This window comes from Notolepis coatsorum, assembly GCF_963971535.1.
Source record: "Notolepis coatsorum genome assembly, chromosome: 3".
Taxonomy (NCBI): domain Eukaryota; kingdom Metazoa; phylum Chordata; class Actinopteri; order Aulopiformes; family Paralepididae; genus Notolepis; species Notolepis coatsorum.
Window position 1 is genome coordinate 25,255,432 of NC_140167.1, and position 11,923 is coordinate 25,267,354.

Consider the following 11,923-nt stretch of genomic DNA (forward strand, 5'->3'; position numbering starts at 1 on the left):
AATAGCCTGAATCGAACTGGGAACATTAACTACAACTATAGAAAATACACAGAGCCCTCTGAATTAGATCCCATCTCTCTTGAAAAATATGGCTTTGCAAGCTCGCAGCATTATCCCTCCTCTCTCTCCTCTCTCTCTCTCTCTCTCTCTCTTCTCTCTCTCTCTCTCTCTCTCTCTCTCTCTCTCTCTCTCTCTCTCTCTCTCTCTCTATCTCTCTCTCTCTCTCTATCTCTCTCTCTACCTCTCTCTCTCCCTCTCTCTCTCTCTCCCTCTCTACCTATCTCTCTCTCCCTCTCTACCTATCTCTCTCTCCCTCTCTACCTCTCTCTCTCCCTCTCTACCTCTCTCTCTCTCCCTCTCTACCTATCTATCTCTCCCTCTCTACCTATCTCTCTCTCCCTCTCTACCTATCTTTCTCTCCCTATCTACCTATCTCTCTCTCCCCTCTACCTCTCTCTCTCCCTCTCTACTCTCTCTCTCTCCCTCTCTACCTATCTATCTCTCCCTCTCTACCTCTCTCTCTCTCCCTCTCTACCTATCTTTCTCTCCCTATCTACCTATCTCTCTCTCCCTCTCTACCTATCCCTCTCTCCCTCTGTACCTCTCTCTCTCTCCCTCTCTACATATCTCTCTCTCCCTCTCTCCCTCTCTCTCTCTCCCTCTCTACATATCTCTCCCTCTCTACCTATCTCTCTCTCCCTCTCTACCTCTCTCCCTCTCTACCTCTACATCTCTCTCCCTCTCTACCTCTCTCCCTCTCTACCTCTACATCTCTCTCTCCCTCTCTACCTCTCTCTCCCTCTATACCTCTCTCTCTCCCTCTCTACCTCTCTCTCTCTATCCCTCTCTACCTCTCTCTTTCCCTATCTCTACCTCTCTCTCCCTCTCTCCCTCTCTACCTCTCTCTCCATCTCTACCTCTCTCTATCTCTCCCTCTCTACCTATCTCTCTCTCCCTCTCTCTCTCTCCCTCTCTACCTCTCTCTCTATCTCTCCCTCTCTACCTATCGCTCTCTCCCTCTCTACCTATCTCTCTCTCCCTCTCTACCTATCCCTCTCTCCCTCTGTACCTCTCTCTATCTCTCCCTCTCTACACATCTCTCTCTCCCTCTCTCCCTCTCTCTCTCCCTCTCTACATATCTCTCCCTCTCTACCTATCTCTCTCCATCTCTACCTCTCTCCCTCTCTACCTCTACATCTCTCTCTCCCTCTCTACCTCTCTCTCTCCCTCTCTACATCTCTCTCTCCCTCTCTACCTCTCTCTCTCTCCCTCTCTACCTCTCTCTTTCCCTATCTACCTCTCTCTCCCTCTCTACCTCTCTCTCCATCTCTACCTCTCTCTATCTCTCCCTCTCTACCTATCTCTCTCCCCTCTCTCTCTCTCCCTCTCTACCTCTCTCTCTCTCTCTCCCTCTCTACCTATCTCTCTCTCCCTATCTACCTATCTCTCTCTCCCTCTCTACCTCTCTCTCTCTCCCTCTCGACCTATCTCTCTCCCTCTCTACCTCTCTCCCTCTCTACCTCTACATCTCTCTCTCCCTATCTACCTCTCTCTCTCCCTCTCTACCTCTCTCTCTCTCCCTCTGTACCTCTCTCTCTCTCCCTCTCTACCTCTCTCTCTCCCTATCTACATCTATCTCCCTCTCTCCCTCTCTCTCCATCTCTACCTCTCTACCTCTCTCTCTCCCTCTCTACCTCTCTCTCTCCCTCTCTACCTCTATCCCTCTCCCTCTCTACCTCTCTCCCTCTCTACCTATCTGTCTCCCTATCTACCTCTCTCCCTCTCTCCCTATCTCTCTCTCTCCCTCTCTACATCTCTTTATCCCCTCATGTCACGGGTAATTTGTTCCCATGTGGCCGCCGACCACAGTGGGAAGATCCAGCGGTTAACGAAATTCCTCATTAACCCTTTCACTGCCACACAACAGAAGGTTAACCCTTTACTATCACACAACCGACGGTCGCCACTTGCTGTTGTGTGGCAGTGAACGGGTTAACCTTATGTGTATTGTGAAAGGGTTAACCGTTTGGTAGTGCGGCAGTGAAAGGGTTTCTCAATTCATTGAAGGTTTTCACCACTGTTCAACAGTCCCCAAGAGTTTTTAATGACGAGCATGAATGTCCAAAAATAAAGACTACAAAATGTCCACAGACAAAACTGGTGAACTAGAAAATACAGGTGTCCTAAAGAACAAAGTCTTCTCACAAATAACACTGGAGAACAAAAACGAACAGACTAGCAAACGAATGCTAGAAACTAAAGACTCAGTGACTATAGCTTACCCTACATGAAACATGTAACAGCAAACATACATGAGACACCTACCAGGAGACACTGAACATAGACAATGTACAATCACAGAGAGCCGGAAACAAGAGCCACACCTGGGATGATTACCATTAGAGACACCTGGCACAGACTAACAAAGAACTACAGGAAATGAAACAAGGGACTATGGAAAACAAAATGACAAGGGCAGAGGCAGAGCAGGGGAGACCATTTGATTGTCAGTAACGGCATTCTAGGGCTGTCCCTGACTAAAGATTTGGATGGTCGACTACTGTTAACAGAATTCGGTTATAGGGCGACAATAATGTGGTCAAGAGGCATGGTTTCTATCTTGAGCCTTAACTGGCGTGGTTTATTATTCACATGGCAGAGCAGTAACACTACAGGTCTTCTCTCACTGAGAGACTGGGGGAAAGAGAAAGAAGTGGGAGGAGACACCACTATTTATACTCGCCACCTGGCGGTGTTCCTGAGTGTCTCCGCCTAGAGCGCCCTCTAGTGGAAACAGTTATATATGCAGTTAGACAGTTACTAGTGTAAACAGTTATATATGCAGTTAGACAGTTACTAACAATCCTACACAGAACCTCTGCCTTCAACACTCCCACTTAGGGTTTAGCATACTGGATAACTTCTTGGAAAAACATTTGACAAAGGAAATAATATAATCCAAAAACATCAATAGGGTATGACAGTCAATACTTTCACATTAAACATGACCCTTGCATATCCCTTCAATTCCTCATAGTGTCTGCTACTCTGTCGTCCGTTGGACAGTAAACCGGTGTCATCCTTTCTTCTCTGATGACAGATCTGATGAGATGATATTTTCTATATTGGCATGTTTACATCTATGTTGACACACTGGGTTCCTAGCAATCACAATGGTTCCCTGGTTGCCCTCATAAACAACAGTGTCCATCATTTTAACTGATGTTGACAAAATGCCCCTCATCTTCAAAAACCACCTTATCTGGTATAGAGAGTACATTCCAATTACCTATTACATATTAAACAATATACTCGTAATTTTATCTCCATCACTTCTCACAGTTGTTCTGGATAAACACACTCATGTATGGTCAGAGCTAGAGCCGTATATTCGGCTTCACTAGTTGATAGTACCATTGTGGGCTGCTTCTTTGTTTCCCCACGAAACCAGTGAGCTGTCTGTATTCAAACTCACACAATATCCTGTACCTTTAAGATAACAAAAAAAACATGTTTGGCTGTAATCCAAATGCTCCTCTATGGGGTCAGCCAAATGCTGTGACAATCCACTCTCTACAAACCATTGGTCAGGGCGGGTACACATTGTTAAATAAATGAGGCTACCCACAGCATCTCTGTAAATGTTTCAGTTTCTGAGCATCCTACTGATAGTCTAGTCTTTGATCACATGGTGTTTCCCTTGATCTACATTCTTACATGTCTAAACGTTTCAGGGTCTTTCCCACATAGTTACATCATTGAGAACATGGTAAGTCATCCACCTCTGTACTTAAACATGGAATTAAACAATCACCCACCTCTGTACTTAAACCTGGGATTAAACATAGGATCCATTTCAGTATTTAGACATGGACTCTAATCAGGTATTTAAACCTGGATTCTACTCCTCCCGTATTTAAACCTAGAGTATCCTCCGCCTGCCTTTAAGCAATTTGCTACGAACCACACTTTGTATTTGTCGTGGCCTTCAATACCTTCCTGGATTGAATACACCCATTCCCCTCCCACTGTCTGTCTGCCCTCTGGTAACTTGGTTGAATACACGCATTTCCCTCCCACTGGCTGTCGGCCCTCTTCGGGGGACAATGTGACCTCTTTAAAGGTCGGGGTTACCCCACTGACTACCCTGTAGTAGTAATCAACAGGGGTAGGTGTACTGTCCTCCTCGTCACTCCCTTTCCGGGCATAGTCTGTCAGATACTTTGTTTCTGAATGGATCTTTATGACATTTGGATATGTACTACATAAGGCTTCAGTCTATGGCTCCGTCTGGATTTGTAAGCCATACCACCTTCTGGGGAAATACTACCTCTGGACTACTAACTACTACAGAAAAACTTGAGTAACAAGTTTTTCTACAACTCAAGTTCAGACCTATGTAACTCTATTACGTTAGCACTAAAAGTGAATTTGTTTCTGGAATCAGAAACTTAAGAATGTCATCTTTCAAAAAAGACCAGGCTCATGCATGTGCTATAAGTATAAAGTATGTTGTTTTGGTTTGCAAAAAAAGTATGCAGTCCTCAATTTCAAAAATTGCCACTTTTCTGCCCGCTTGATAAGAGGTTAAAGCCTGGCAGTGCTAGAACGGGGACCGACTAATTCCCGGCGGTCAATGAGTTAAGTGAGCCCTCTTTAGTAGCCTTCGTAGAACAGCCTGTCGCTAGGCAATGTGAGGGTACCAACTCACGGTTATAATTAAATTGCTCATAGTCAGCCTCAGGATCTGTCTCTTGTCTGTTGACATCACTGATTAATTTGAGTCTTGGCCTATCCTCCCTTCTCTAGCTCCTGGATAAAATTGCCCATGTCTACAAATATTGATTAAACTGTCCCAAGGTTGAAGGAAAAAGCATGAATTCTGTTTCATGGCGGGAGTGTCACCTCATTGGAAAGGATGAGGATGGAAGGTCATGTGGCTCGGTACATAAGTAACAATGCTGTATCTAGGAATAATCACTGTGAAAATTATTATGATGACACACTCACTAGCACCCTTTTCACATAGCACTTAACCTAGAGCTAAATGTATTCTTGAATCTGTTTAACCCCAAGGCTAATTGGGCTCATAGCCTTCTGGGTTGTACAACATTTTCACAATGGCTCACTGTGACCTTTGGTCCTGGTGATATGAAGGTAATTAATTAATGTTGTCATCATCATGGGAAATTATTTGTCACACTACACATGCAAACTGATACGTTAGATATTCCAATTGAACTCTTGAGACGAAGAATATACAGTATATATATATGTAAATTATGATTTATTATAATTTTTGGGAGTCTATTTGTGTGTAAATAATGAGTGGGAGCGAGAGACTGGTGTACCAGGCCTGTCAGGTTACTCAGAACAGGTAGGCTACACCTCACTATGGCAACATAAGGTTCTAAAATAGACAATACAGAAAATAAAAAGAGCATAATGCAAACGGATGATTCTACCTCACCACCTTGTCTTTTCATCCATCTGTCATTTCCATGTGCATTCATCAACACCAGATCCGCTACAAGTTTTCTTTCCAATAATGATAGGTGTCTGTCCTGCACACATAATAATAATAATAATTATAATTATAATAATAATTTCTTACATTTATATAGCACCTTTCAGTAAAGACAAGGCGCTCATGGAGTTGGCAACACTACATCTTTTTTCCAAAGCTAAAGTTGGATTCTAGAACTGAGCCCTGGTTTAACTTGTACGATGTACTAAGGGTCTGAGTTAGCCAGGGGCCCCCACCCCAAAAAATCCTGAACACAAAAATGGGGAAAAACTGGTCTCCACAATTCAGTTCTACATACTGTAGTCCACAGTATTTTCATATGTTTCCAGCAACTAACATGTATAATGTGTTTAGAAACAATCAGAATTTGCTTTACCTGGACTTTAAGACATGGGTTACCTTGAACTAATGGAATATACTGTACAGTAGACCGCTATGCATATGCACATGTTTAATAAAAGGCATATTGTAAATGAGCATTGTGATGTGTATAATACATTTGACTGTGTGTGTGTGTGCGTGTGTGTGTGCGCGTGCGTGCGTGTGTGTGTGCGCACGTGCGTGTGTGTGCGTGTGCGTGCGTGCGTGCGTGTGTGTGTGTGCGTGTGTGCGTGCGTGTTCCAGGTGCTATGTTCAGTGTGGAAGGCGGCCATTCTAAAGGGCAGCATGGTTCAGCGTTGCTGAGGAGCCCCCTGTTCCCCCCTCCACTCAGAAACTCCCCATGCGAGGTGAGAGACATATTCTGCACCACACACACACACACACACACACACACACACACACACACACACACACACACACACACACACACACACACACACACACACACACACACACACACACACACACACACACACACACACACACACACACACACACACACACACACACACACACACACACACACACACACACACACACATTCTACTCTACATGTGAGGACATTGTAGTAGCAGATGATCTCACTGTAACCGTACCCCCCACATGCTTAACATTATGGAAAACAGGGTTTGCCTATAGTCTTTGTATGGATTTGACCATCTGAAATGTTATTTATGACTGATGTACTCCTCGCCGTTTGGCCAGGGTTGGAGTTCTTCAGATTAGTTCCGAATTATTGCTGTTTGTGATGTCATGAGGGGCACAAGCAATCAGTTGGCTTTAATTAAAGCTGCACCAGATGGTTTTGAGAAGAAAAGGTGTTAACAAAAGGAATAGAATGAGGGTACAGGAAGGGGGAGGTGTTAAGATTATATAGCACACACATAATAGCCTCCACTAAATGTCGTTGCTGGTATGATGTAAATATGACTTATCAACAGATTTTTTGCTGAGATCTGCGCGACTCGCATGAAGATACAGTAGTTGTTTTTATATAGATAGATGTTCAGTTCAAATGTTTAATCAACTTATTGCAAGTGGAAAATGGTGAATTAATAAAGATTTACATCAGGAACTAGTTTGCTACCCACATGTAAAAAATTATATTTGGCTAAGCAATGAAAAAAACGAATTAGAAAAAGATGTATGACTATTTCTTGAGAAGAAATGCATGGACAGCTCTCCCCAGCAAGACTATGGATAAATGGGAACATGTATTAGACTTTTGTATACCCTGGAATGAGGTATGATACATCTTTCTTATACTTTCAATTCAAGTTATTATATATTTTTTTGGCCACAACAGTCCCCTATGTGCAGATTTTGTCAGGACGAAATTTAAACAACACCACATTTATTTTGGTATTGCCCTTGAAAAATTACTTTTCTGGATGCATCTTCAACACTGGTTTAGAGTAGCAAATTTTTGTTAGATCTTCCTAAAATTATTCTCGGAAATCTGAAACAAAACTGCCAAGTGATCATCCTTCCATCCAAGTAAAATATATATCTTTAGGACAGAAATTATTTTATAAAAAAACATAAACACAATTGTATGCTGGAACATGAGGGCATAGGAATATTCCGGATTCAGGGATAACATTTATGGGAAAAGGTTTTTCGTGGGAGAAGGCTGGAATCTAATTCATGGAAAATATAGACCTCAAGGGTAGTCTCTGTTCCACAATGTACTTCATTACTGTTATCATCTTATGATGAAATGCAAGATATACTGCAAATTGATAGAAACTCCATTGCATTGTGCCATGGATAGGGTACTCTTTTTTCAGTCTTCAGCTTAATCAATTTATTTGTAGACATTTTATTATAATAATAATAATAATAATAATAATAATTATTATTATTATTATTATTATTATTATTATTATTATTATTATTATTATTATTATTATTATTATTATTATTATTATTATTATTATTATTATTATTATTATTATTATTATTATTATTATTATTATTATTATTATTATTATTATTATTATTATTATTATTATTATTATTATTAGTAGTATTATTATTATTATTATTATTATTATTATTATTATTATTATTATTATTATTATTATTATTATTATTATTATTATTATTATTATTATTATTATTATTATTATTATTATTATTATTATTATTATTATTATTATTATTATTATTGTTGTTGTTGTTATTATTATTATTATTATTATTATTATTATTATTATTATTATTATTATTATTATTATTATTATTATTATTATTATTATTATTATTATTATTATTATTATTATTATTATTATTATTATTATTATTATAATAATTATTATAATAATAATAATAATAATAATAATAATAATAATAATAATAATAATAATAATAATAATAATAATAATAATAATAATAATAATAATAATAATAATAATACGTATTATTATTATTATTATTATTATTATTATTATTATTATTATTATTATTATTATTATTATTATTATTATTATTATTATTATTATTATTATTATTATTATTAGTATTATCTGTATTTTGCCTAGAGGTCGATGTATATGTACAGGTGTAAATAAAAATACATTTAAAAAGATGTTCAGGACAGCACTATACACCACCGCAGGCTCCAAGGGCATGCAGCCAAAGATTAGCCCATGACTCCAGATTAGCACTAGAAATCCCTCTCCCAGTCTTCCTACACCCCCCCCCCCTTTTTTTTTGGTGGGCATTAGCTACTACTAAGATCGTGTTTCATGTCATGCCCAGTGCGCACTGTGTCTGTAATCTTGATATTTGAAAACCTCGCCGGTCAGTATCGGGGACCTCGCAGCTTGTTACGGAGGGGGACGATTGCACCACGCAGTCTGTTCCCTGTTTGCGATCACTGCCCCGGGTTGTCTTCCATTTAATTCTCAATTATCAGGTTCACACACCCGCTAGCGTCTGTCATAGGAACAGTTGGACAGAACTGTGCTGGAGCGAGCAGGAGCAGTGTAGCCAGTCGAGTCACTGGAGTCAGGTGTCTGGCAGGTTTTTGGGGGGAATTTACGTTCAGTGAAGTGGGCTTGTGGGCAGAAGGTCACCGGTTCGAATGATGGCGGCACTTGTGTGATTCAAGAAAGTCACTTGATAACATTTTCCCCTGCCTCGAAACTACAGCTGAAGTACCCTTGAGCAAGGGGCTTAAACACCCTTAAACTGCCTCGCTGCAGTGTCGGACTGCGGTTGTACATGGCAGCTCCCGGGTGTGAACTGTGCCAAGCAAATATCCTGTGAATAAACACACAGGCTTCAACTTTTACTTTTTAAAAAGCAAAAAGACATTTATTAACGATTAAATCCAATCCTTATTGTAAGAGATACAGTTGCATTCAAATCACAAAAAGCAATCATTAACTATAGTTTGATACATAATGCCCCAACATGCCTATTCGAAAAGGTGGTCATGGAAACCACTCCCAACGTGTCCCACCAGATCTACCGTACGCCAGTCAATCCCACTGTACTGCAGATTTAATCTTTGTGGATTTCGATGAACGTCATGCAGTGAGTCCGTTTCCCACATGTCGCTTTGCGCACAGACCACCAAACGTGTGCACCTTCTGCTGACATCTGAACAGGTGCGGTTCTCAGTGTGTTCCGGAGGCCTCCAGAAGGGGTCGCTGTCGCTGTGGATCGTGGAGAACGGCACGGGACCCGAGGAGCAGCGGCGACTGTGGCACTCCGCCAGCGAACCCAGATCCGAGAGGAGCTGGAGACACATGGCTCTGCCCCTGTATGGGCTGGCTGACTGGTACGCCTCTTCCACCAACTCACACACATGTCTTAAACACCTGAGAGGGTCCCAAGTCCACGGCCCTTGCTTTGAAGCGTCAAAGAGAGAGGGGGGGGGGGGGGGGTGACGACTCTTCCCTAACCCCCCCCCCCACACACACACACAGACACACACACACCACATACTGTACACACACAAACATGTCACGTCAGAACTCTTAACTCATTCACGGCCACTAGCTTTCACCATCTGCACTGTTTGGCGCCAGCGTTAATGACCATTTTAGCTATGTTTGCAGACCCATCGTGTGTTCTGTATTATAGCTATGGAGACAATAGTATGGCTCATTTTACAGGCATTGTTCATAGTCCATTACTGACTAATCAGCTCATTTCTACACACTGTAGTTTGTTACACGCTACACACTAAACAGTGCCCCATTTCCGGAATAATCCAGTATTTTTCCATAGATCGCGAGATAGGACGCATTATATGCAATAAGCCCGAATCGTTCTGGTTGATTCACTGAAACCCCAAATACTCCCAAATCAAAGGTATATAACATGTACATATGTACCTTCACAAAATCATTAAGGGGGGGTGGGTAGTCTTACCCCGAAAGTCCGATTGTTAGAAAAAGCTGTGATCGTTACAGAAACATGTTTCAGGTTCGGTAAAATAGACATAGGGGATCAGAGTTCAAAAGGTAGGCGATACTGCCACCTGGTGATATTCGATCGGCATTGCAATTCCAACGTAGGTAGATGAATCATAGACACCTAGATGGCTCCGGCTGACCGCCGTATAGAACGGGGATCAAAGGAAAAGATCAAAGGATCAAAACCCGAGTATACTCTGGTTTTGGTGCTCAACCGTTGGCGAGATAACCCGACTATACTCGGGTGTGGCCATTAAAGAGTTAAAGAGCATCTCTTATCACTAACTTCATCAAGCGAGTAACGAGTGCTGCCGCTTCTCTCTCTCTCTCCTCCCCCTCGCTCTCTCTGGCAAGTGCAGTTTCTCACCATTTACAGTACATTCCGTTTTTTCCCCAACAAACTCTCCCTCCTCTCACCTTGCTATATTAATGGCTCCCACGGGGGCCCCTCAGCCTCCCACCACGGGGGCCCCTCAGCATCCCACCACAGGGCCCCTCAGCCTCCCACCACAGGGGCCTTCCAGCCTCCCACCACAGGGCCACCGCAGCCTCCCACCACAGGGCCACCCCAGCCTCCCACCACAGGGCCACCCCAGCCTCCCACCACAGGGTCTCCCACAGTCTTGCAGTGTGTGCCAGCGTGTGTGTGTGTCTGTGTGTGTATGTGTGTGTGTGTAAGTATGTGTGTGTGTGTGTATGTGTGTGTGTAAGTATGTGTGTATGCAGGCACGTACACTACTACAGTATAATCTCCTCTTTTCTTCATGCCATTCTTCTAAGAGAACAAAAATCTATAAATGTGAGGCTCTACTCATCCTCCTTCCTTACCAATTAGCTGCAGCCCTTGGTTTTCTTTATATTCGAGAAGATGGAAGTTAAAAACAAAATGAACCAAAAAAAAAAGGAAGAAGAAGAAGAAGAGCGAGAGGAGAGAGACAGAATAAAAATGAATGCTGTTAATGCGATGCTTTTTGGTCGAGTGTTTCATCTCTGGCTTCTCTTTGCCGTGCGAGGTCTCGGATTACTCCCCCTCCCTTCAGAGTCATTAAGTTTTCGGATTTCCAAGGATTATGCCGTCAGCGCATGGCTTGTGGTCTTAATTAGAACGCTACTACCTCCTCAACCTACAGGTGAACCTTGCCAAGGCTTGTTTTTGGCATCGTGGCTTTAGTGTGGAGAGCCCCGCTGAAGTGCTTGCCAACAGCACTGAATTAGAATTGAGGAAGAGGGGGGGGGGGGGGGGGGGGTTGTACTGCATGACATGTGCATCTGGGCGGCACAGTGGCACAGTGGTTAGCACTGCTGCCTCACGGCAAAAAGGTCCTGGGTTCGAACCCAAGGGGGCCTTTCTGTGTGGAGTGTGCATGTTCTCCCTGTGTTCACTTGGGTTTCCTCTGGGTACTCCGGTTTCCACCCACACCATAAATACATGCATGTTAGGCAGGGACTACAGATGAAAACTAGCTCATTAGCTAACTCTTGCACATTTACATTGATGTGGAAACTGAATATGTTGATTAATGTGCACTGTCCCTGGGTAAAAAATAAATACAAAATAAACTTAGACTATATTGTGGTGTGGTTG

The 11,923-nt window shown here is 42.2% G+C and overlaps 1 protein-coding gene across 1 annotated transcript in view; it reads left to right on the top strand.

Annotated features, from left to right (window-relative positions):
- Window positions 1-6,156: 6,156 nt before the first annotated feature.
- The window catches only part of LOC311225731 (uncharacterized protein), a gene marked incomplete at both ends in the record, with an annotated part of 149,416 nt that continues 143,649 nt past the window's right edge, over window positions 6,157-11,923 (top strand). Inside the window, 2 exon segments of the mRNA XM_084311125.1 lie at window positions 6,157-6,255; window positions 9,526-9,698. Coding sequence (XP_084167251.1) covers window positions 6,157-6,255; window positions 9,526-9,698 — 272 coding nt within the window.